At 47.4% G+C, this 27,380-nt stretch overlaps 1 protein-coding gene across 1 annotated transcript in view; it reads right to left on the reverse strand.

The window, feature by feature from the left end:
- FA2H (fatty acid 2-hydroxylase) overlaps positions 1-27,380 on the reverse strand; it is a 52,380-nt gene that overhangs the window by 14,918 nt on the left and 10,082 nt on the right. The window contains exon 2 of the mRNA XM_081274866.1: positions 5,533-5,625. Within this exon, the coding sequence (XP_081130992.1) occupies positions 5,533-5,625 (93 nt within the window). The remainder of the gene's footprint in view (positions 1-5,532; positions 5,626-27,380) is intronic.

Genomic DNA, 27,380 nt, shown 5'->3' on the forward strand with positions numbered 1-27,380 from the left:
GTCTCCCCCAGAGTTGCTGTAAGATGAGAGGCATCCTTAACTTATCACCATTTGTCCCAAGGCAAACCCCTGGTTTTTATCTGTCCCACTTTTGCATGTCACACAGGACACCCCCACCCCCATGCCTGTGTTTCATTTGTACACTTAATTTGGACTTAGCTACCTTTAAAAACAAACATTTCTAGCTATAGCATAGGGATGTGACCAGGCAGGAATCTCTCTCTACCTAGCAGCGGTTTGGGTGGATTTTGACCTATTGACCCATTTGACCTATTGAACTCAGGGGTGCTCTATCACTGAGCTACATCCCCATCCCTTTTTATTTTGAGTCAGGGTTTTGCTGAGTGCAGGCTGGCCTCAAACTTGTGATCCTCCCACGTCATTCTCTTGAGTCTCTATGGTTATATAGTGGGTGCCACTATAGCTGGCTCCCCCTTACATTGTAAAGCAAGTGGAAAGCAGTATAGGGTTCAGAAGAATAATTCCAATGAGACCCTGGAAGAAATGTCTCAGTGATCTGATCAAGTAGAGACTCCAGCCTAAATCTCATACCCTCCTGTGATGGAAACAGGAATAGAGCAGGTATGGAGGTGGGAACTAGATTGCTGAAGAGGTGTTTACTGGGTTAGCAGGAACAGAGTCACCCCGCCCCCAACACATGGGTTTGTCATTGATGTCCTGTTACCCGTTTGACCTTCGGACATGATTTCAGTTACTCCCTGGATAGTCCAGCAGGCCCTGGCTATCTGTCCACATGGCCGGCTTGCTGTTCGTCAGTCCCTCTAGGCTGCCTGTGGCACACCTCCAGCTCATATTACATGTTTCTGAGATAGACATCCTCAATGCTCAGGGAGAGTCACTTCACTCTAGTGTCTGAATAAGCACTCTGCAGAAAACTCCCTTGGTCATCAAAGGCCAACACCTAAAATCCTATTGCAAGTGTCTCAGCCCCACTCTTCCATCCATATGGGTACAGAAATCCAGGCCCATTGGCTTCCTCCCCATTTTACTTAATTTATTGTTGATGTTGTTACTACTACTACTACTACTACTACCACTACTACTAGGGATTGAACCCTGTGGCATTATACCATGGAGATACATCCCCAGCCCTTTCTATTTTTTTGAGACAGGGTCTCACTAATTTGCCTAGGCTGGCCTTGAACTTGTGATCCTCTTGCTTCAGCCTCCCCAAGTAGCTGACTTGCTTCCTGTTTTGGGGATGAGAATACTGAAGTCCAAGAGGTTAAGTGACTCTCAAGATGGGGTTCATTAGTCCTGCACTGGGAACTACCTTACCCTTTTACTCTAGCTTGTAGCACCCTCCACACAACTTCGAAAGAGCTGGGGATGTCACCTGGGTGCTAAACCTTGGTTTAACTTGTGCATGCACTGACAGGGTGTCCTTTCTCAGCTCTCTTCCAGTCCTAGTCCTGACCACTGAGGGAAACAGTCTCAGCTGGGTGCTAATGGGTTCAATACCTGTCACACGCTGGTCATTTCCAATATGGCAGCTGGCTGGGAACTGGTTTTGAGACTGGAGAATGGCAGAAGCTGCCTGCTCTCTGGCAATGTTCTATGAGGTTCAGAAAATGACTCAAGATAAATTTCACTTCTACTCTACTGGGCTGGGGACCCCTTGGCCCCTTGCCCTCTCTCCCTCCCAGCTGGCACTATGTCCTGGTCCCTCTGACCTTGAAATTGCTTAAGGCTTGGGAGATATTGGGAAGATGTGGCAAAGGTCTGTGGCTTCTGTAGGAGAAAACTCAAAGCTGTGGGTAACAGCTTGGATCACCTCTGGGCGTTCTGCTACCTCCCCAGCCACCATGTCCTCTGGTAAAGGGAGGGTCACTAGGAGGCTGCCTCTGTGGATATGAGCTTGTCGCAGTTAGACTGTGCAGGACAGGCCTGCAGCAACCCCACAAGACCATCAAGAATCTTTTCTTGTTTGGGAGAAAGAAGGGGAGAATATGCCATGGATCAGGCTTCTAGTTTCCATGCACCTGGGGGCTTCCAGCACCTCACTCACAATAAAACACCAAATCCTCCTCCTACAGCTGTGGAACTTGACACTCGGAGAGGTCAAGTCCGGCACTTAGGTTTCCCCAGCAGGACTGTGTGGATGAGGGTGAGGATATGCCCAGAAACGACTCCAGAGTGGGCAGTTTGCTGCCGTTAGAGGGGTCCTGTGGTGATTCACAGACCTGAGCACCAGGCTGGGCCCCAGGAAGCAGATGCACTTGGCCCAAACACCTTGTGCACTACAGGGCCCTCCCCCTCCCAGCTCTGCCCCCTACTCCAGCAGGAAGAGGAGGGCCTGTCTGGACTATGCCAGGAATGTGGCCTGCAGCAGGGGAAAGGGTGGCCTGCTCTGCGCCTGGAGCAGAGTGTGGGCAGGGGGCCTGCTGCCAGGGTGGGGAGGGGGTCACCTCTGCTCTCCCTCCCACTCCCCAGATCCCTCTCTTCCTAGGCAACACTTCTCAGAGGCAGCCAAGGAGCCAGTGCTGAAAATCTGCTTCTCCCCAGAGGAGAAATGGGGGCCGAGGGGGCAGCTGCTCAGGGCCAGCAGCTCCTCCCACCACCACAGCCATGGCCATGAGCTGAGGCAATTGTTTAAAGAAATGTCCACCCAAACCCTAGAGCCCATGGCTCCAGGGCAGCTTTCTGAGCCAGACAGGCGGAGGATGGGCTTCCAGGCAGCAGGCGGAGGGGAGGGAAGGAAGGACAAGAAACTCCCCAAGAATCCTGGCTACATTTTCTGCACACTTTTCATGGCCCTACTGAGCCGGGGCCTCATGTCCATTATCCTTTGAGCCTCAATTTTTGAGACGGAGACTGGGACCATCTGATTGTATAGATGGGAAGGTGAGGGTCAGATGTTCAGCTCTTGGTGGTGGGGCAGGGCCTGGAACCTGGGCGTCCAGCTCAGAACGCACTCTGGGAAGCCTCTGGTCATCTGAATTAGGCCCCTGTAGCTGTGGCCTCCTCAGCCCAGAGGCTCTGGTGTCTGGTGCAGCCGTCAGCCGGGGCAGGGAGGTGAGATTCTTGATGGTCTTGTGGGGTTGCTGCAGGCCTGTCCTGCACAGTCTAACTGCGACAAGCTCATATCCACAGAGGCAGCCTCCTAGTGACCCTCCCTTCACCAGAGGACACGGTGGCTGGGAGGTGGCAGAGCGCCCAGAGGTGATCCAAGCTGTTACCCACAGCTTTGAGTTTTGTCCTTCCCCAGAGGCAGGTTTGCCACAAAAGCCCTTGTTCTGATCCAGGAGTTATATTCCTGAGTTCTCAGTCACTTATCTGAGGGGCCCAAAAGGGTGGAATTCATAGGGTCAACATCAACACCTTTGCCAGTCTCTGGGTCACTTGGAGGAGCTCCTGTTGTCAAGGATTGTGTGCGTAGTATTGGGCAATGGGCAGGGACAAGGACTACTGCATTGGGTTTGGTGACACACCTGTCTGGATGCTTCTGTCCCTTGAGGGAAAAGTGTGGCCCACACCCACTGACAGCTTCTCTTGGGTGGCGGGAAGCTGGTTCTGCAGGAATCTGGCTCATCCAAAGGCTGGATGAGGAAGACGATGTGCTGGGGTTTTGGAAATGCCTCCCCCTGTCTGCCACCCCCTGTCCCAGTCACAGGCCCAGCTGTCAGGGTAAAAAGACTGCAGGACACATAGGGGGGAGCAGGGAGGAGAGGGCTCAGCCAGTACTGCCAGCCAGCTGGGCTGCTGACCTGCAGCCAAGTGACTTTGGCAGGAGACTTAAGCTCCACCTCATTAGTTACATCAGGATAATTATAATCCTTATCTCCTCGTGTTGTTAGCAGAAGCAAATCAGATAAAAGATAATACATTTAAAAGACTGGCTTGGAGGTAAGAACTTAATAAAAGAAGCACTAATTTGGTGCTAATTATGGTGTGTATGTGTGTGTGTGTGTGTGTGTGTGTGTGTGTGTGTGTGTGTGTAATCTGGGCAGGAAACTTCCCCAAACCCTTCAAATCCCACCTGTTCCATCAGAGTGAGAAGGGTGGGGAGGGCTCCCAAGGCTCTGAAAAGGACACAGGAGACACAAGGACAAAGGAGAGAGGTGTGCCCAGAAGCCAAGAGCAGCAGGCAGCTCTGGCCACTGGAACAGGTCCAGCCTCAGGCCAGCTGGGCTCCTGAAAACGGAGAGAGATGTGCAGAGTGAGGAGCTGCCGTCTGGTTTCTTATCTCATATAGAGAAGATTGGGTCCTGTCCAGTGGGGCAGTAGAAGGAATGATTTAGAAATCGTTCCAGTAAAGTTCCCTACAGAGCCTGAAGGTCAGACCAAACCCCACCTTGAAGCAGGGCGGGGTTTCTTCCTGCTCTCGGCCTTTCTTCCTGCTTCTCACTCCTTTTTGCGGGCCATTCTACCCTGGGCCCAGCATGCCTGCCGAGTTTGCCCTCACTCTTTCCATCACTGCCCACTTGGTTCCCCAGCTTCTGGGCCCAGGGAGGCTAGGCAGCATCTAGAGGGCCCACCTTGAATTTGAGGCAGAAGGTTAACTCTGGCAAATCTCTCTGCCCCAAGAGCCACGTGCAGAACCACCCTAGGCCTGGGCACGCTGGGCAGAGACGAAGCCACTGCCTTCTTAGCCTCACTATAGCTCCTCAAGGTCTGGGCCCAAGGGATTCCCCCCACCCGGCTCCCTGGCTGGTCATAAATAGTAGCAGAGTTTCTTCTCTCTGCCACTCTGGGCAGATTTCCCGACTTTCCTTGGGGGGCGCTGGGGACGCACCACACCGACACCAGCAGGGTGGGGGCTCCCTTTCAGAGTGGGACACACAGGTCCAGCAGTTTTGGACATGCATCTAAAACTGCCTGTCCAAATAAACATGCATACTAGTATTTATTCCAAGAGGAAATGGTAACATGACTTTGGGACAGTCCTATGACCCAAGATGGAGAGAAATGACATCCAAGCCCAGTTTCCTCCTGAGCCAACAGGCAACATGACTTTTCCCAGCTCGCTATTGAGAGCCTCCATGTCCGCTTGGGACCTCCCAGCTCTTCCAGGGCTCACCTCACAACACATGGGGTCTGCTTGGCCTCTACACTCCAAGAGGAGTTTATCGTAAGACTCCTGGACACCCTTGGCTTCTCCTAGACATTGAGGTTGGCTCCAGTCCCATTTCCTACTCAGCTTCCACAGGCTTCGAGACCTGTATCCACCAGTGACTCTTCTGAGGGGTTGCAGGTGCCTGGGGCAGCTCTGCTGTGTGCATGGGTAAAATTGGGCATGCCTGGGTCTGCTGACCTTGTCACTGTCCCCAGTGGTGTTTGGGGGCTGGTTCCATACAGAGACCTTATGTGCTATTCATCCCAGTTTTCCATCAGAGAGGCACCCCCACAACCTGCACCTGGGTTTGCTACCCCTAGTCACGCTTGTGAGCTGTGTCCCTTCCTCATCTTCCCTGGGAACACATCATGAATACCAGAGCTTCTGGCTTCACATATTCCCTCGTGGCCCCTGTACTCCCGGATCATCACCCCTTGCCATCCTGTGCCAGCTACCTTGTCCCAATCCACCTCTTTGAATCTTGGTTCGATAGCAGGGTCTGTCTTCTGAGTTTCCACAGAGGCCAGAGTCACATTCTCCAAGGAACCCTGGAAAGAGAAGGCATGAGAGGATTACTTACAGTGGACTCAGGGAGAGGACAGAGCCCTGGGCTGCCCTGCAATGAGGCAGCCAGGAATGGAAGTCTCATGGGTGAGGCTGGGTGGGTGGAAATCAAGGACACTGAGTACTTTGGAAAACAGACGCTGATGTGGGAGTCATTATTCTTTGTACTCTCCTTCTCCTTTGAAAAGATTTCTGCGAAAGTAAAAGAAGCAGAAGAGAGAAAGCAAGCTGGCCGAGACTGTGGGGAAGTGAGAGTGGTCAGTGGGAATGTTCTGGGAAAGGGGATCCTGCCAGTCTTCCTCCAAGTCCCAGGCAGGTGTCAGGCAGAGTGAGTCACAGGGTGGCACAGAGAGCACCTGGTGGGGCTCACGGTGCCACGCTCAATGACTGCCAGCCCTCCCTCCCTCCCTGCTTCTCTTCCTCCCTGGACATTCAGTAGATCCCATGGGTCACAGGCTAGGACTTCCAGGTCCATGTGCACACAAGAAAGAAAGGTGGCAGGGATCCAGGGAGGCTGTTCCTCCAGCAACCCCATGGTCTGTCACCTGCCACACGTGGGGCAGAATTGGCAGAGGAGTGCCCAGTGGGCTCAAGGTTAAACAGAAAAAGCAAAGAGGTAAAGTCAGAAGGAAATGGAATGTGCTGGGAAAATCACACAGCTCTAGCTAGCTCTGACGTCACATGGGGCGAGGCCAGAGAGAGCAGGCCGCCAGGTAATGAAACTCCTGCTTCCCTGTAGGAAGGACAGGAGGACATAGCCCACAGGACCTTCCTCCAGATCCTGGGACTAAAGGAATCCATGGTGCTGGAGGCTCTTGGAAACGGGGTATTGGCAAGAGGCTGAGGAGGTCTGAGTAGCCATTTGGGGGTCTCTCTTGTCATGATTCTTACGACTCTTTTCCAGAGGATGCCAGGAGAACCTAATGGTGACAGTGGCCACACTGGGTTTTCTGGGAAAACCCATGAACAGTGCAAATGAATGTGCCCTGCTTTAGTCTGTAAATCTCCATATATTCAGTCTGTGTCAAAAAACTAATACTGGAAGGGTTGGGGTTGTGGCTCAGTGGTAGAGTGCTCGCCTAGCACACGTGAGACACCGGGTTTGATCCTCAGCACCACATAAAATGAAATAAAGATATTGTGTCCACCTACAATTAAAAAGTAAATATATTAAAAAACTAATATTGGAATATTTTTTAAAAAGCATTTCATGCTCTTTTGAGGACCCGGAAGAGTGGATTTTACAGCACAGCATACATAGAAACTCCTGAAATGTCCCACAAAGGTGCCTTCCCACTCCCCATCAGTAGTCAATTATCTTTTTCCTTCCAGTTGTTTTACTCTTAGAATACTCCAGAATGCACCTAGCCCCAGTGCTATGATCCTCCTCCCTCCTGGACATTTTCTCTTGGTTACCTTTAAGTCCTTTCTTAGAGTAATCTACCTGTTCTCTTAACTCTAACCCCACTTGGTGCAACCCCATCTTCCCCTCTCAACAAGTCTTCCCTGGGAAGGGGTTATCATGTATAATATCATTCAAGGTTTTTGTCTGCAACACTCTTCAGATATCCAGAGCAGCAGACCCTGGTCTGACTTGGGCCCATCCACCTGACAACCTCAGAAAGCAGAAAAGAGGGCATCTGTCCGGCGGCCCCCTAGCGTTGGGTGCGAAGGACTCTTCTGATGTGTGTTTCTAGTCCTTGGCACAGTTTCTCTTGTGCTCAGCTTTTTACCTCCAGGTTTCCTGGAATCCCTCCTGGGTCTTCCACTCTCTGGCTGCACAGGTCCCTTTTCTTTCCCCTGACGGGCCTATAAATACTTGAAGACAGCCAATATTCCCACATTTTGCCATCTGCTTTCCCCACCATTGTTTTCCTCCTGGGACATAACTGGGACTCTAAGCATGCTGTTTGGTCCATGTTCCCCTTCAAAGCAGGTGAAATGGGACCTTGAAGAACCCAGCAGGGCTGCACCTCCCTCTCATGCAACATCATACTTCTGACTCTGGGAACTGGGCAAACATGGGCCCTTTTGGTCACCAGACTATCAGCTGACGGATGCCTGCAGCTTTTTCTATGGGCTACTGCTGTTGGCATGATGCTGTAGACACACGTGTGGTCTAGGCAGTGACCTGGATCCAGAGGCCTGCTTAGTGGAGAGACACAGAAGCCACATGGTGAGGTTGGGGAGCCTGACATGGTGATGCATGGGACAGTGGCACAGGGGACAGAGGAAAACAGAAAGCCTGAGGAGGGAGATCACAGAGGAAGGTTTGCAGGGTTTCCATATCAGCCTTCCTTTCAGGGGGTGGTGGTCTCAGTTAAGTACCATCATGGCCCCCTCCTCTTTTCCCCAGTTCTTCCCTCGCACAACGATCTCACCACATTCACCGATTCACTGGCAGACTGAGTAACCCCAACCTGCCAGAAGCATCAACTGGAAGACTCTCGAAAACCCCTCTTGCCTTACTCCTTGCCCCTGAAGAATGTTTGATTTCCCACAGCAGAATCTGACAAAGCCCTGTTGTCACCTCTAGTTCAACATTCCTAAAGTAAACACAAGGATGTCCTCTGCAAATCGACTTATGTGACTTCCCTGTATTTGAAATCTTTCCCCTATATTTCCAGACTTCTCTTCTGGTGCATCCTGGGATTAACCCCTGTCTCCCCTTCTAGCCAGATGAGATGACTTGCCATTTTTAAAACATGCTCTTCATTTTCCTTTCCAAGCATCACCCTGTCTAGGATGGGGACAGAAGTTAACATTTCATGAATGCTTATTATAGTCTGTCCCTAACAACTGCATGAAGTAGGCACAATATTATTCCCATGACAGAGGAGGAAACCTAAGCATAGGGCTGTACCATAGTGAGTGAGGGGGTCAGGCCAACAGTGGGACTCTGGAATATTCTCTTTCCCATATGCTCTTCTTCCCTACCATCCTTGCCAGAGATGATCTTTTCATTTTCCAACTTAAAAAAAAATCATGCTTTCCATGTATTTAAACACTGCCTCAGTTGGTATTTTTAATATCTTGCTTCTGGTTGTTTTTGAATATTTGTGTAGTTATCTTGTTTAACCAATGGCATTATAGATTCCAGCACAACAGAGACCAGCTTTCTAATGGGCATGTACAAATACTAGATGTCCTACCCACATGTCCTCAGTGGGCCATGTTTCAATACTGGGTCTTTGCAAAGCAGCCTGACTCCTGCCATGTGGAAGGACTGGCTGTTGGGGGTGGAGAGGGGCTTATGAACATCCTCTTAGAATGGCCTCACAGAGGGGGAAATAAGGCTCTCTGCCTGAGAGGGGTGGCCCAGGACCCTGAACATGTCATCCTGCAATGCCACTCTGGGCTGGAAAGGCAGTGTCCACATATAGGACACTCCAACACTGCCTAAGCATGGTGGTGCACACCTGTAATCCCAGGGCTGGGGAGGCTGAGGCAGGAGGATCCTGAGTTCAAAGCCAGACTCAGCAACTTAGCCAGGCCCTAAGCAACTCAATGAGACCCTGTCTCTAAATAAAATATAAAAAAGGGTTGGGGATGTGGATCAGTGGTTAAGCAGCCCTTGTACAACAATCCCCAGTACAACAAACACAAAACCATTCCAACACTCTAGACTGTAGATTTTCTGTGTCCTTTGAGTACATAGAAAAGGCATGAGCACATCTAATAGTACATAAAATTGATTTGAGATTTCCAGCATTTTTTTTTTCTAAATAAATATATTTTAGGGATGGAGGTGTAGCCCAACAGTAGAACACTTGCCTAGAATGCACAAGGCCCTGGGCTCAATCTCCAGCACCACAAAAAAAAAAAAAAAAAAAAAAAGAAAAGAAAAAGAAAAAATTAAAAAATTACTGTCAGCATTTCATAAATATTAGGAAATTTCATATCAAATACATAGGAAAGGGCTGGGGATGTGGCTCAAGTGGTAGTGCGCTTGCCTGGCATGCACGGGGTGCTGGGTTCGATCCTCAGCACCATATAAAAATAAAATAAAGATGTTGTGTCCACCGAAAACTAAAAAATAAATATTAAAAACTTCTCTCTCTCTCTCTCTCTCTAAAAAAAAAAAAAATAGGAAATATGTTTTCAGAGCAAAAGACAGTCTTCCCAAGGAAGGGCAGTTGGCAACTAGATACTGACATTTTTTTTTTTAAAAAAGGTCCTATTTAAAAATGTTTATCATGCAAGAAAATAACATTCTAAACTTTTGTTTATTAGAATTCATTGTACATGATGGTTTCCTTGGTTTAAGCTGGTTGATGTGGGACTCTACGACAGGACATAGATCAAATTTTCACGTTGTACCAGTTCCACGCCTTTACTTGAAAAATTACTGAAAATCCAGTTTTATAGAAAGACGTTGGCTCAACATGGAAATGAAATTTTTAAACTTTCTCGTTCAATTGGAAATATTCTGAGTGAAACAAGGGAAGTGGAGGAGCCCCTGATCTGTGGCCCACTACTCCCTCCTGAGCCAGGAGGCTGGGAGCGGCACAGGCTGAGCGTGGCTCACCAGCTCACATCCCTGCACAGAGCAGTGAGAGTTTTTCTCTGGAGAGTCACCCTGAATCACAGACCAGTGCCAGTCTGAAGGCAGGGAACACCCTACCCATGAAGGATGAGAAAAAGAGGGACAAAGGGGAAGACAGTAGTTGTGAGCACTTCCTGTCCTTCTCCCGCTTTCTGCTGCCCCAGTCTAATGACACCTTGAGGGGCCTGTGGCCAACAGGGAGTAATGTCACGAGTGACATGCTCTTGACAAATAAATCCTGGAGTGACCATATAAACAAGGGTGCTTTCTGGGTGGCCTTATAGGACCACACCCCTTCCTGGCAGAAGCCCAGGTTATTATCACAAGATTGAACACACCTCCAATACGGGAGGAGACTCCAAGGAGAGGCAGAGCCAGCCACCCATCAGCATCAGCAAGAGCAGGAATACTCTTAGAGACAGGAAAGGGCCCCCTAGCTCTTATTTCACTGACTAACTTCCTTGAGTCGGGCTGTGAGATTCCAGAAGGTCTGAGAACCTTTTCTACAGAAGGGTCTGAAGAGAGTCATTCAGTCTCACTCTGAGGACTCCAGGAACCTTGTCCTTCCAACAGCAGCTGTACCACCCGGCACACATGCTGATCTGGACTCGTTTCCAGGTGCCTGAGCCCCGGTATTTATTTTACAGTTGAGCTGGGCTCACCCTGCATTCCCCAGGCAAACACCGTCCATGAATCACAAGTGTGTAAAGGTCATTCCAGCAGCTAGGGTACTCTAAAAAGCTTTTTAAAAAGAAGTTTCCTGGAAACTTTTTAAAAAACTCTCCTGATCCCGGAAGGAAGACAAAGAGAACTTTAAAAACCTAAAAGAATCTCATAGTGAAGAAAATCTGTGCGTTAGGAGACTGTTCTGCATGGTGCCTTTGGGTTGGGTGCCTTTCAGCACCCAGTTTAGAAGGTGAGTAACTCTGTGGTCAGACTTTTATTGGCTTTCACAAGAATGATTTAACACAAGTGTAATGAGTGACACTTGGAAGAGAGTGTCAAATGACAGCTTTCTCATAGGATCCACTTGAGGGATAGAAGACAGTCCTGGAACAACAAGAAGGGTACCATAGACCCAGTCTCTCATCCAGGCCCTCCCCATCCCCCTTCTCCCCACCTCTGGGAAGAAGCACTTTGTGTTCAGTTGCTCAAGGCTGAAAGCATCTTTCTCTCCTCCCACCTTAGCTACCTGTTGCCCCCCCAAGCTAGAGTGTAAGCTCTGTGCTTATCTTGTTCATTGTGAGGGCCTGGCACAGGGTTGGCACTCAAATACCTGCCAAACGATGCATAATGAGTAGATGAGTGGCCTGCTTAGGCGGAAAGGCCACCGTAGCATGGACAGAGCCACAGGAGGAGAACTTCCCAATGGCTTTCACAGTTTGTGTTTACTTAGAAAGAGGACAGGCACAAGGAGCCACCAATGTCAACTGCCAAGGAGATGGCGTAGGCAGGCACAGCACATTTCTAGCCAAGAGCCGCTGGACATGCTAGGCAATGTGGTGGTGGGGTAAAGAGGGTATTTTGACCTCATCAGATACTTCCAGACACAGTTTAAGACCACACAGGAGAGAGGCCTGCAGATAAGAGCGCCAGCCACAGCTTCTCCCAGCACTCTGCCGATTCCTGGCTGGCAAGCGCCCTGATCACACCCATGGCCCTCCTGGGCTCCCTCCTCTGCCAGCACTTTCATACCAGGTTCAGCACTGTCAGAACCAAATGCAAGAGCACCCAGCACTGGCTCCCTGGCAGCTCCCTGAGGTTCCCAGCCAGCCCCACAACAGGCTATCTCTCGGGAAGGCAGCCCTCAGAGGCCGTCTAGGCCTGGAAGAATCCAAGGCAGACATTTAGTTCTTACTTTACACTCAGCTCTAGACCAAGGGGTACAGTTCTAGACCAGGTTCCACTGCCAACATGCTGTGTGGCCTCCATATCTTCCTCCTGGAACAAGACGTTGCTTCTCTCTGGCAAGGGCACCCCAACTTCCAGCTGTCTTCAGTGGCTGGGCAGGCGACAGGGCAGAGTGGAGCAGGCAGGGCGTGGTTCACGACACAGACCTATTTTGTTTGCATGTGAAACATGCAGGAATCCTCATCCCTTCCTCAGATGCTTATTCTGATTTTCCTTAAAACATGAGGCACCAAGAAGCAAGACTCAGGCAAAACCATGAGGCACCTTTTGCCGGGGGACATTGGCATGGAGAAAAAAAGAAATGTATAAGGGCAGTAGCAACAGCCATTGTCATTGGGTCTTGAGGTCACAGAGGTCAAAGGGAATGGAGCAGACGATAGAGAAATACAGGAGCCATGCCCTGCGATGAGAGGCAGCCCTGCCTTAGGTACAGGTCATGGGAGACCGTCAGACCCTATGATTTTTTTTTAATATTTGTTTTTTAGGTGTAGATGGACACAATGCCTTTATTTTATTTACTTATTTTTATTTTGTACTGAGTATCGAACCCAGGGCCTCGCCTGTGCTAGGCACGTGCTCTACCACTGAGCTATAACCCCAGCCCCAGACCCTGTGATTTTTAAGAAAAATGGGAAAGCTAATTTGTTTTTTTTTGTTTGTTTGTTTTTGTGTGTGTGTGTGTGAAATCTCCAGATTTTTAAATTCACCTTGCATTTAAAGCAAATGAGTGCTGGGGGCCAAACCAACAGGTCTGAACATAAACACAGCTCTGGTGTGCTGGTCTGAAAACTCGGGGTGAGCTGCAGCCTCCTGTTCTATGTGGGTGCCCCTTTGCGGGGAAGGGGAAGGGAAAGGCAAGAGCAAAGATTTTGTTCTCCACTCCACCACCTTATTTACAGAACAGGGAATCTAGATGGGGAGCCCAGGCTGTACCCACAGGGCACAGGCCTGCAGTGCCAAAGCCCTGGGTGAGTTGGGTGACAGGCACCAAAGGAACCAGAGGGCCTAGCAAGGCCCAGTGAAGGGTGAGCCTGGGCCTCCTCTTCCCTCCAGTCTAGGGTGGCAACAATCAGCTTTAGAGGAAGCAGGGGATGGGGAGCAGAAGTGTGGGGAGGGGATATTTACTGGTATTCCCTCCTTTGTGTCTGGGAAGGAGACAAAACCTGTGAGAGTGAAGAACTTACAGTGGAGACCCAGGCCATGCACCAAAGATGTCACCTCCATTGTCACACTTTCCAGTACAAAGGCCTGTCCTGGTTGAACTGTGTCTGCTCCATGCTGTAAATTCATATGAACAATTCCACACTGAGAAACCTATGCAGTATCTTAGGAGGTGACTTTGTTTGGGGCCATGAATATGTAATTAATGAGGTCATTAAGGTGTGCCCAACCCAGCATAACTGGAATCCTTACGAAATGGGAAAATAATGGGAAAATGTGAACATAGACATGTCCACAAAGAGAGCACCATATGAGGATGAAGGGCTGATTCATCTACAAGCCAAGGGTCATCAGAGACCCCAGCACACAACCAGAAGCCAGGAGAGACTCTTTCTCACATCTCTCAGAAGGAACCTATCCTGCAGACCCTTGGTCTTAAAATTCTGACCTCCAGAACTATACACTATGAGAGTATAATTCCTTTTTTTTTTTTGGTACTGGAGTTGGACCCAGATGTGCTTTACCATTGAGCCACTTCCCTAGCTCTTTACATTTTTTTAAAAAAAATTTTTTGAGACAATGTCTCATTAAATTGCCTAGAGTTTCACTAAACTGCTTAGGCTGGCCTTGAACTTGACATCCTCCTGCCTTAGCCTCTGGGGTGGCTGTAATTACAGGCATGTGCTCCCATGCCTAACATAGATGACAAATTCATGTTGTTTAAATTACCTAATTTGTGGTAGTTATGGCAGTACTAGAAAACTAATCCAAGAACTGAATCAGTTTTCCCTCGGATCCAGGCGGGGCCAAGGAAGGAGAGGGAATTCAACCAGGAGAGAGAGCCACACTGAGAAACCTATGCAAGGAGATATGAAGCCAGGGTCTGCATCTTGTCCTCTGCTGCAGGTGGCAGAAATCAGGGTCTGCCTGTCAACATAACCTTCCCACCTGGCCCACGGTGGGGGGACATTCGAGCTCATCCCTTCCTAACTCAGAGGCAGCACTTTTCCCTTTCCTTTGGGGCTTGAGAAGCCTGTCTTTCCCACTTGGAGTGTGGTGCAGGGCAGGTGGCAGAGCAGGGGACACACAAACTGATGCTCTCTTGGATGCAAACCTTGTTCTGTCCTCTTCCCACCTCCACCCCCCGGACACATGGTCCTGGGCCAGCCAGGCCACCTTCATGGTGAGTACATGTGGTGGACATCCCGTTGATACTGACATAATTCTCCCTGAGAAACTGGCAAGAGGCTTTCCATAGACGGGGGAAACTCAGTCACTCATGCAAGATCTCCCAGATGATGGATGGAGGACTCACTGGGAGGTCCCCAAGGGCCTCTGTCTCAGCCCCTAGCCTTCCTCCAGTGCCCAGGCCCTGTCTTCCCTAGAGAGGGTGTGCTTGGAGGGTGCATGGGGGGAGAACAGAGAAGAACAACAGAGAGTCTGCGCTCTGCACCGCAAACAAACAAGTCCAGCATAGAGGAGGCCTGAAAGGAGGCAGTGTGCGGCGGCGGGGGCTGCGGGGGGCGGGGCGGCCGCATAAAGGAATGTTGTTCGAGAAGGCCGGGGCTGGGCACCGAGAGATGGACAGATGGCCTTTTATCCCTCGGCCCGGTTGTGCCTGAAAACCCTTTCTCTGAGATGAGATGGCACCCTGGGCCCCGTGTCCAGCTGCCCCGACCCCCTGCAGCACACCTGGTAGCACACAGATGGACAGCCCAGAGGAAGACGATGAGCAGGGCTGTCCTGAGCCTCATCTGCCTGGAGAGCCCTGTCCTTGTGCTGACAGCCCACCTCCCCGGCCCCGGGGATGGTGGTTCTGGGGAGCTGGACACAGCCACAACCAAGTCAGTAGAATCCACTTGCTTCCCCTTCTAACAGACTGCTCTCTGCCTCGCTGGGTCCAAATCAGAAGTCGGGCCCTGCAGGGCAGAGCTCTGGCTACCCTTTTGTGGTGAAGGAAGTGACAAGCCACAGAACCCCCCAAAGCAGGCCCACACCTGACCCTCCTCACATCACTGCAAGTCCGTAGCTCTGCAAAGCCACCAGGCAGGAAGGAGGACAAAAAGGAAATAAGTAGGAAGCTTGTGCCTAAGATGTGACCAACTGCTCTTGTTCAGGAATGTGGAGAGAAGGACAGGAAGACAGTGCCAGTCCCCTGGGACCTGGTATTGCTTCTGCTCATAAAATGAACTGTTTTGAATGCCAATGCCTGCAACCTCATCCTCCGAAGCAGAAGCCAGTGTAGGTGGGCAATCCAGGACATCAGAAAAAGAGGACAGCTGCACACGGTGGCACATGCCTGTAATCCCAGTGGCTCAGGAGGCTGAGGCAGGAGGATCGCAAGTTCAAAGCCAGCCTCAGCAACTCAGTGAGACCCTGTCTCTAAATAAAATACAAAATAGGACTGGGGATGTGGCTCAGTGGTAGAGTGCCCCTGAGTTTAATCCCTGGAACCAAAAAAGATAGAAAGAAAGAAGAGAAAAAGGGGGTCAACAGCCTGAAAATACTAAATTACTGCTTGAAACTGCCAAAGTGCCCCTACAAGTTTTTATGCTATTATTCTGATTCACGTGGGCTTGGTGAGGGCGAACGCAAGGAGCTCTCTGAGGCTTACCTTCTGGATTCTTCTGAATAAAATCCTGCCTCTCCCTGCAATAGCAGGGTAGGAAGGAACTGGGCTGCAACTGTGATGGGCAACATCAGAGCTTGCAGGGCACAATCTCTTCAGAATGCATCCTTTTGCAGACTTGGTGAGACCAAGTCTGGCTGACTGCAATCTCTCAGGACCTGGACCTCAAAGCCCCTCTGAGAGGCTCACAGGACATGCTACCCACAAGGAAAACACACTGATGCCATCTAAACACATCATCTCCTCACTGGCCCAGCTTTCATAATAAAACAATATATTTCAGATCTATCATGTGAGGCTCTGAGCTCTAACGGTGATGCCCTCCGTGTTTTATTTCGCTAATCTTTAAAGGAGAAACGAAGCCATCAATCTTCAAATAACCTTACATCATGGTTTCAGAAGCAATAATCCCAAGTATGCCTTTCATACTCCATTTAAGAAAGAAAAATAATTGTTGTTTTTGCCATTTGTTTACAAAAGGGCAAATGATTTACAAGAAACTATAATAGTCACTGAACCATTTTGTTTAAAAAAAAAATCACAACAACAAAGCAACTTGCCTCACACCTCACTACTACTTTTTGGGAGGTGGGTATCAAGGATAGAACTCAGGGGTGCTCTATCACTGAGCTACCTCCACAGCCCTTTTTTTTTTTTTTATTGTTGGTCGTTCAAAACATTACAAAGTTCTTAATATATCATATTTCACAATTTGATTCAAGTGGGTTATGAACTCCCATTTTTACCCCGTATACCGATTGCTGTATCACATCAGTTACACTTCCATTGATTTACATATTGCCATTCTAGTGACTGATGTATTCTGCTGTTTATCCTATTCTCTACTATCCCCCTTCCCCTCCCCTCCCCTCCCCTCCCCTCTCCTCCCCTTTTCTCTCTCTACCCCCTATCCACAGCCCTTTTTAATTTTTATTTTTAAACAGGGGCTCACTCAGTTGGCCAGGCTGTCCTCAAACTTGTGCTCCTCCCGCTTCAGCTTCTGGAGTCGCTGGGATTACAGGCGTGCACCGCCACACCCAGCCGACTACTCCTTTTTATGGATTTAAACAATTTCTACCTCGTGCTCAGCCCTGCAATCCTTCCCCTTTATAATGGAGGATGTTTATATTGATAGAGATCAGATGACCTGTCTCGGTGACATGGGTGGATCTAGAACACAAGACTGTTGGACTGCTTGAGACCCACTGCACAAATCTAAACCTTGTCAGATCTGCACAGTGCACCCTAGAACGGGGGACACCTGGTGACAGTGAGCCCTACAACAGGGACACCTGGTGATTCCTGGTGAGCTATAGTGTCTCCTCTGAATTTCCTGTGGGTTAAACACCATGTTTTACACGTATCACCATGTTAGTACCTCAGCCCCAGGGGATGACTTCTCTGAAAACCCCAGGACAAGGTGTCCTTCACCTGTCTGACATGGTCACAAGTGATAGACATCATCATTAGTGTGTGTCAAGCAGAGAAGGCAAGAGGGAGCCATTTGTGAATGATGCAGGGACACCATCCTTGAGCAGAACCACCCCTAATCTAGGGGCCATTATGCCAGAGAGAAAAAATCAGGAGCCCTGGGCCACAGCGCTAGACCAGCGCTGCCCAACAGTCTTTCTTACAATGATGAAAATGTTCTATCTTTGTGCTAATATAGTAGCCAGTAGCCCCTACTGAACCCTGGAAATGTGGCTGGTGTGACCATGCATGTGACTTCTTGATTTAATTCTAATTAATTTAATTTTCTTTCTTTTTCTTTTTTTTTTTTTTTTGTGGTGCTGAGGATTGAACCCAGGGCCTTGCACATGCCAGGCAAACACTCTACCAATTGAGCTATATCGCCAACCCATTAATTTAAATTCAAATAGCCACATGTGGATTGTAAGCTCTGGATCCACCATCTGTTAACTATACTATTTGAAATCTTATCTTGGATGATGATTTCTTGGCATCTCCAACCTGACATGTCCCCAGGGAACTTGAAAGTCCCATCCCAAACCTGGGCCCCCATCCCAGTATTTATCATTTCCATAAATCAAACCACCCAGTTTCTCAGGGCAAAATCTTGGCATCACCCTCAAGTCCTCCCTTTCCTCAATGTCGACATCCAATCCATTAGCAAATTCTAGTAGTTCTGTCTAAGGCAATTGCTAATCTCCCCCATCCTCATGGTCACCCAGTTTAGGCCAGCCTACCCTCCAGTCACCTGGACTGATGGCCTTTAACTCTTTCTGATTCTACTCTTGACCACCTGCAATCTATCCTCCATATAGCAACTAGAACTATCTAAGAAAATAGTTTTTCTTCATTATTTTTCTTTATTACTCCTTTAGCCTTCTGCATAAAATTTTCCAGGGGCTGCCTATTGCCCTCTGAATAAAACCTAAATCCCTGTGACTCATGAACCTCACCAAGATAGGGCGCTGGCTCACCTCTCATTTCACCTCTCTCCACACTTCCTTACTCATACTGTCTGGCAACACCAGAGCCCCGTCTTGTTGGTCATACCTCAGGACCTTTGCACCTTTGTGACAGCTCCTTTTTATCCACCAACCATTGACTCCTTAGAGACGCCTTCCCTGATAACCCCCATCTGAGCCATGGCTGCCACTTTGCCACAGCCCCTCTCCCAGGTCTAAAACATATCATCTAGTCTATTATTCCACTGTGTAATACACATGCAGAATATTTATATTCTGTTATAGCACTTGCTACCACTCTTAATTATTGTGTCTACCTCCTCCCACTGACAGGTTAGCCTCTTGAAGGTAGAAATCTTTTTATTCATAGCAGCAAGCACAGTGCCAAGCACAGAAGAGAAGTCCACTGTGTCTGTGGCTGCACAGCAGAAGGAATGGTGAGAGGAAGGCATCCCTGTGAGCCCTTGGGACCACCTGGGGCGTTGGCCAGCCTTGTCTTTGGAGTCTGTTCTTCCCCAACCAGGGTGAGTGTCTCAGGTCTAGAGTTGCACTTGTGCACATGCAGTCAGGATGAGGGCCCACAGGCCCCGGTCACAGGGAAGGGGCAACTGTGAGAGAAGAGAATGCCCTCATGCCCCTCTGAGGGTATGGACAGGACCCCCATAGGGTCAAAACACATAGCAGGTCCGGCTTTGAAAACATCCTACCCTCATCACCTAGCAGAAATCTACCCCTTTCTTAGCAGAAGCTGGAATGGATTCCATTTGATCAACATGTTCTGTTTTACAGATCTCATGTGGTCTCACTACAACCACCCGCAATCCTGTGGGGGAACCAGGGGAAAGTGACAGGGGAAAATCACAAGGTGAAACAACATACTCAAAGTCACACAGTTAAGTAGATGCTAAGGCAGGAGTATGGCACAGACTCTGGGCTCCAGATCCCGGGCCCCCTCCTCTGTCCTACAGGGCAGCAATGTGGGCTGCCTGGGCCATGTTCATCTTGCAATTGCCCTGCACCAAGCTCCACACTGCAAATTGAGGATGTGGACCCTTTTAATTTTTACTTTATTTTTTATTTTTGACACAGGGTCTCACTAAGTTGCTTAGGGCCTCGCTAATTTGCTGAGGTTGGCTTTGAACTTGCAGTTCTTCTGCCTTAACTTCCTGAGTCATTGGGATTATAGGCATGAGTCACCATGCCCAACTAGGATGCTGATTCTTTAATAACCCCATGGAACCTGCCCACCTGGCCACCTGTAGTTTTCCCATCTCCAGTCTTCCTCTTGCCCTTGGCCCTTAGCCTTCTAATACAGTAGGTCGCAAACACTATGGTGCTCCTGAATCACATGGGATACTTGTTGAAACACAGATTTCTGGGATCTTGCTTTGAGAGATTCTGATTTTATAGGTTTGGAAAGTGGCCCAAGAATCTTTTTTAATATCACTATATGCTAGGTAACTCTTTAATTATGTTTTCTTTTTCACTCAAGTGAAGTATCAGACTCTTCCCATGAACCTTCAAAATTGGAACCTCTGACACCGTTGGGTCATCTTTCTGAAATATAACATAGTTCATACATATTCACATCCATCTAAGCTATTCAAGTAGCAGAATCCATGTAGTGATATCTGGACTGGGTAGAATAGCATTTCCTCCCAAAGCATGTCCACTGAGAGTCAGTGAATGTGGCTTTATTTAGAAATAGGGCCTGTGATGTCATCCAGTTAAATGAGGTCAGACTGGACCAGGGTGGATGCTCACTTCAAGATGACTGGTGTCCTCGTAAGAAGAGTATAATGTGGAGACATGGATGTGGAGCCACAAGAAAGAACACCTTATTAAGATGTAGGCAGGGACTGGAGGGACAGGTCTGCAAGCCAGGGATAGCAGAGCCCTGCCGGAAGCTGGGAAAGACCTGGAACAGGTGAGGGATTCCAGAAAGAACCAATGCTGTTGATATCTTGTGTCAGCTGCCCAGCCTCTAGAACTGCAAGAAAATAAATTTCTGTTGTTCTAGCCATTCAGTGTGTGGTGCTTTGTGCAGCCCTAGAAAACTAACACAGCATCATTGGAAATGCGATCCTTTGCTGCAAATAACCATTTGTGTGCTATAATTTTATTTTCCCACATTTCCTTTAAGAATATATTTGTTTTTTTTTAAAGAGAGAGTGAGAGAGGAGAGAGAGAGAGAATTTTTTTTATATAGAGAGAGTGAGAGAGGAGAGAGAGAGAGAGAATTTTTAATATTTATTTATTTTTTTTAGTTCTCGGCGGACACAACATCTTTGTTGGTATGTGGTGCTGAGGATCGAACCCAGGTTGCACGCATGCCAGGCGAGCGCGCTACCGCTTGAGCCACATCCCCAGCCCGAGAGAGAATTTTTAATATCTATTTTCTAGTTCTCAGCAGACACAACATCCCTGTTGGTATGTGGTGCTGAGGATCGAACCCGGGCCGCATGCATGCCAGGCGAGCGCGCTACCACTTGAGCCACATCCCCAGCCCCAAGAATATATTTGTGAGTGGGTCAGGGGTGCAGCTCAGTGGTAGAGTGCTTGCTTGCTTAGCAGGCGTAAGGGCCTGGATTCAGCCCCAGCACACGCATGCACGCGCGCACACACACACAAATCTGTGAGTGATTTCTGCAAGATAACTACTTAATATTTCTTTCAACCTTTTACTATGAAAAATCTCAAATATGCAGCAAAGCTTCAAACATTTCACTATGAATACCTACTTGCATCCCCTGTGCTGAATTTCCCCATTCACATTCTTTTTTTTTTTTTTTTAAAGAGAGAGTGAGAGAAGAGAGAGAGAGAGAGAGAGAGAGAGAGAGAGAGAGAGAGAGAATTTTTTTTAATATTTATTTTTTAGTTCTCGGCGGACACAACATCTTTGTTGGTATGTGGTGCTGAGGATCGAACCCCGGCCGCACGCATGCCAGGCGAGCGCGCTACCGCTTGAGCCACATCCCCAGCCCCCCATTCACATTCTATTATTTCTTTTTAAAAATAATCCTTAAAAGGCATGTGTATACCAACACGTAACTCCTGAAATTGAGAGGTCATATCCTTAGATGTGAAAATGAAATCTGTGCTAAGTTTATTTATCTCTCCTTTTACCCCCATGGAATATCTATTGATATAGTAAAAAAAAAAAAATGTACTGACCTTAATTAAGGCTATAGTTTGACAAGTTTTAACAACTTTATCTTCTTGTAAACAGTGTTCAAATCAAGATATAGAATATTTCCACCACCCCAGAAAGTCCCAGGAATCAATAAGCTTTCATGCCATTCTAATGAGGGGAATAGGAAGTAGGTGGGGGAATACATTTCTCTTGGCCAGAGGGTCAAGAAGTTTCAGATTTACAGGGCTGTTTTTTTAATATCACCATACACTAAATAACTCTTTAATCTCCAAGAGAGGTACCAGGCTCCCTGCTAGCAAACATGACTGCTTTCTGGTTCTCCTGGCCTCTGGCCATCCCCACACACATCCAACCTGACCTATGGGCCTCTCCTCCAAACACAGACTATAAACATTGAGCAGGAAGGGTGCACAGAACCCACCCGGATGCTGAGCTCAAGGGCAAGGCTGCTTCCACATTCTCCTTCCACACCCCTCCCTATCTGTGCATTCCCCAGCTGGAATCGCTCTCATTCCATGACTGCCTGGACAGCCCCCACTTTGGACCCTCCTCCACCCCTCACCCATGGGTTCCCTGTCTGGGGCCTACATCTGCATGGGGTTCCTCCCTTGCTCTGGCTCTCCGACCTCAGGGTCCCAAGCAAGCTGGGCAGCCCCAGCCTCTGAAAGTCAGATTCAACTGTGTCCCCAAAGCCAGCAATGAGACCGAGGATGAATCTTGGCTCTTACCCTGCCCTTTGCCTTTTCCCGTGGAGCATAATCTTGGCTAAATTGAAAGTAGGAAAAAACAAGTGAATGTTAAAAACCTAATAAAAAATTAGCGATCCCATTGGTCCAGAATACTACAAAAATAGTTTTTAAAATATATGTAAATGATTGATATGTGGTAAAGGTGTCTTTTAAAAAATAGGAAAAAGATTATTTCATAAATCTACTAGGACAACCAGTTAGTCATTTGGGGCGGGGGGAGGGAACCTTCAGGGAAGTAAAACATATAGACAAAAACAAGGAAAAAACATTAAGCAGAAACTTGTTAGAAGAATGCTGAGAGTTTCTTCATGTATAAAATCTTAAAACAGGGAGGTCTTTCTAAGAATGATCAAACTGGGATGTTTTAACTACATGGATAATTTCAAAGCTTGTATGGAGAAAAAAAATTAAACAAATCAAAACAAATGAAAAGTGGAGAGAAAGGAGTAAATTAGATGATGGAGAAGGGGTTAATATCCTTTATACCTTAGGAGTGAGCATAAATCAATAAGAAAAGGCAACCAGGCAGTCAGAAGCTGGATGAAGGCTATAGATACGTGCAAATAATTTAGAAACATGAAAAGACATCACACCTTTCTTATACATTCTATAAATACAAATTTAACCAACGAACAACTTTTTTCACCTATTGGCAAAGGTAAAAAATACTGATAACATACATCATTGGCAAGAATGTAGAGAAACAGACATTCTTAGACATTTTGGAGGGAGTTTAAATTGGTTTAAATTAGAGGGCAATTTGGTAATATCCAACAAAATGTAAAGTGCATATTATTTTGATCTAGAAATTTCAAACCTAGAACTCTATATTACAAACTTATTTGCACTTCTATGCAAAACCACTGTGTAAGGCTGCATATTATAGAGCTGATACAATAAGTAGAAAACCGATAGATATAGCTATTTAAAAAGAATTAAGTAAATGGATTCTTTGTCCTCTCCTGCTGATATTGTTAAAAAGTACAAAATATGACATTAGGCAAAAAATCAGCAGTTTGTGGACCAGAATATATCATATGATTTCTTTTTTTTTTAAATATTTATTTTTTAGTTTTAGGTGGACATAATATCTTTATTTTTTATTTTTATGTAGTGTTGAGGATCGAACCCAGCGCCCTGTGCATGCCAGGTGAGTGCGCTACCACTTGAGCCACATCCCCAGCCCCTCATATGATTTCTTTATGCTATAAATAAAGGAAGAAGGGCTGGGGACATAGCTCAGTTGGTAAAGTGTTTGCCTCACATGCACAAGGCCCTGAGTTCAATACCCAGCACCACAAAAAAAAAAAAAAAAAAAAAAAAGGAAGAAGACTGTGTGTGCACATATGGAATATTTCTGGGAGGCTGCACCAAGAAGTTATTGACCTTATTTATAGAGGGCTTAGGGTGGGAGGTATATTCCTTTATTTAAAATTTTGTAAACTCTATATAACTATGATAGAGAAAAAGGTGGGGTTCTACAGTATGCTATCCTCACCCTGGAAAATGGAAGACTGCTGAATGTGATAAGGCTTTAACAACTCTAATGAGATGTCCTTAGCGAGTATTGATTAATGTTAATTAAAACCAGAGTTTCTGGCTAGGCATGGTGGTCCACACCTGTAAACCCAGCAATTTGGGAGACTAAGGCAGGAGAATGGAAAGTTCAAGGCTAGTCTGGGCAATTTAGTGAGATCCTGTCAAAATATAATAAAAAACACAAAGGGCTTGGGATGTATCTCAGTGGTAGTATCCCTAGGTTCAATTCCCTGTACCAGCAAAAAAAAAAAAAAAAAAAAAAAAAGACAGAAAACAGGGGCTGGGGTTGTACAGGTGGAGACATTGGGTTCTATTCTCAGCAACACATTAAAAAAATAAATAAATAAAAATAAAGGCATTGTGTCCACCTACAACTAAAAAAAATTAAAAAAACAAACAAGCAAAAACCAGAGAGGGAGGGGATGCTGGGGAATGAGACTGATCAGATTATATTGTATGTGCATATGAACATGCCGTAATAAATTCCACTACTGTGTATAATTAAAATACACCAATAAAAATATAAACAGTTATGGGACACAGTGGGCTGGAAACAGTCCAGGACCAAGATCCTTCTTGGCACTTTTAGCAGGTACTGTATCCTATATCTGGAACAGTCCAGGGGAACCCTCTGAAGGCCACAGATCTTGGCTACGTGTGAGGCTCAAAGCCAAGTGGCTCCCTGCAAACTCTGCTGTCATCACTGGCTGCCTGGCTCTGCACCCAAGTTCATGCTTTCCCTTGGTCCTCTGCCTAGCAGGTCCTGTTTCTTCCTCTGTGCCTGGCAGGTTCTCCTTTGACCCAGCTTCCAGGACCTTGATATCTACTCTGCAACATCTTTGATGCCCTTAGCCTAGAACAGAGATGGTATTTAGAAAAGGTTGCAACTAGGAGTCAGAACTCCAGGAATCATTTCTTTCCATGAGGGAACATCTGTCAGTCTTTAAATTCATATGTACATGAATTTACTGCATGTGTTACAGTCATGGCATAGAAATCTTCCTGCAGGACCTCTTCCCCAGATCAGAGCAACCGCCATCTTGGAAACAGCCTGATATTGACTATTGAGATGGGCTGACAGGTCCATTGGCTGGGATCAGCTTGACTCCATGGGGTCAAGGTGGAGGAGGAACTCTCCTTTGGAGGGAATTCAAGCACAGGGGAAGCAGCAGCAAGAAGTGTCCACTCCTTTATTCCCTTCCGCTAACGGCTCTGCTCTTAAGCCTGTTTGATGCACTCCAATGTGTCACCAGCATGTACTTCAATGATGTTTTGTAAACAACAGAAACCCAAATAGAAAGGACTTTAGAAATTCCCTCCCTTCCCCTTGGAGGGTCACCTCTGCCAGCCTGACATTCCAGAGGTAACGGCAACCTTGGGTAGTGCTGCTCAGAGTCACCACCACAGTGGCTTGACACCTTGCATCTGGTAGAGTAGCAGGGCCCCTGAATGAAGCATGTTCTACCTCATGCAGATGGACTCACATCTTGGCAGCAACTGCCACCTCCCAGGTGTCCCCTCTTGCTCTCTGTGGGTCTGGGAGAGCTCTGGTGAAGACAGGATGCCAGGCAACTCAAGTTTTTGGAAGGAGCTGAGGGTCTGAGGGCCTACAAAGTCACCTTGCCCTGAATAGCCCCCCTGTGACACACAAAGTGGACAGGAACCTTAGTTCAGCAGCTGTCTTCCTGACCTGGCAACCCCTTTCCACATTTAACAGGAGAGAGACTGGTTCACCTCCCTGCACACCCCTGCTCCTCCACCTCAGCTTAGGCCAGACACTAGTGATGGCCAAGCAAATCAGACTAACCCCTGGAACATCAGGCCCCTTGGGGAGCATTCTGGGGGCCACAAATCATTGTTATTTCAGGCGCCCTTCAGATGTGGGATGTCTCACAGGCTCACAAAGGAAGTAATTCTCCAGCCTGGTTCCACTAAAATGGCCTAAATTCAAGACTCCAGGGTGCAGCTGCAGTAAATAAGGATCCTTACAGTGCCGATGAGTCCAGAGGTGTCTTTTCAAGCCAACACATCACCCCCTTTTTGCAATTTGACGTCCAGCCCCTCATGCTATGGAAGGGCAGCTGCCAGGAGATTGGGGTGTTTGACCCTCAGATTAATCAGTAACTGAACATGCAGGAAATGAGTCATGAGTTGGGGGAAGGAGTGCCTGCTCCACTCTGGAAATCTCCCTCACACAAGTGCACACATCACCACATGTCATCCCAGAGACAGAGGCAGCTGATGAGGTCCAGAAAACAACTAGGTCTAGCCTAAAGATTCTTCTGTCTTCAGAGGCCTGACCTCAGTCTCATCAGAGAACCTAAATTGTTCCTTGTTCCTCTGAGCTTCAAAAGAAAAGCCTTTGCACTTCCTTGATTTAATCTCATGCAGAAGAACTCTCCCTAATGGGTACAGAATGGAAATACCAGTCACCCAGGAACCCGACATTCCAGGATCTCTTTGAGTTACAGGTTTCTTCATTTGCCCTACCCATGTGAAGAGTTCAAATGGAAATCTCAGGGAAATATTTTTAAAAATGTAAATCACCATATAAACTTAAGGTTTGTTACTGTTAAGTCTACAAGGGTCATTGTCATCCAAAGGCTCTGTAAGTCCTTAAAGATTCAAGTTGCAAAGGGCAGCAAAGATCATGAGTCATTTGATGACATAAATTCAGTTCCTGGTCACACACTGACCACCTCCTTTCCCAACTCTGCCCAGCCCATCTAGGCCAAATGTTCTCTCTTTAATGGTCGGAGTTGCTATCGTCGGACAAAATGCCGTGTAACAGGGGGCTGGGGTTGTGGCTCAGCGGTAGCACACTCGCCTAACACATGCAAGGCACTGGGTTCAATCCTCAACACCACATAAAAATAAATAAATAAAGGTATTTTTAAAAAATGCAATGTAACAGAATGCAAAGCGAAACTGAAGATCAACGTCAAAATATCAAAATTTCATGAATTCAATGAAAGCCACAGAGAACTATTTGACTCACAACTCCATTGCCAAATAAGGATCTGGCAAAGTTAGGCCAGTTAACACCAGAAGACAGGTGGGTATTCAACAAAGGATGAGGCCCTTCAAAAGAGACTGACCTGCTTATCAAGAGATCAAGAGACTCTCCACCCTTAGTTACCTTTGCTTGACTGGCTTTACAATCGAGCTGTGAATGTCCAAAGTGGAGTTTTGAACATCATATTGTACTGTGTTACAAATTTGTCAGAAAAAGTCAACATCTGTATAAAAACAATACTACTTGACTTATTATCTTTCAAGAATGGGTGCACAACTGCCATCTTCATCATGAAGACAGTCCCACCCTCCATAGCAACCTTTTGCATATATGAGGGTGGTCCCCAGGATGGCATCACCACCTAGTCTTCACTGTAACTGAACATGCAGGAATGAGTCATGAGTTGGGGGAAGAAGTGCCTAGGTATGGTCTATGATTCTCCCACGACAAAACCCCCTACTGGCACCCTCTCAGGACTTTTCCCCATGGTTCAGTGACACATTTACTTTTCCATTTATTTTTCAGAGATAATCCATTGCCATCCCCCAATCTCTAGTCCCATTTTCCATGAGATTTCTGGTTTTCATTTAAGGTAGATTCAC

The sequence above is a fragment of the Spermophilus citellus genome, assembly GCF_964194105.1.
Source record: "Spermophilus citellus genome assembly, chromosome: 18".
NCBI classification, from domain to species: domain Eukaryota; kingdom Metazoa; phylum Chordata; class Mammalia; order Rodentia; family Sciuridae; genus Spermophilus; species Spermophilus citellus.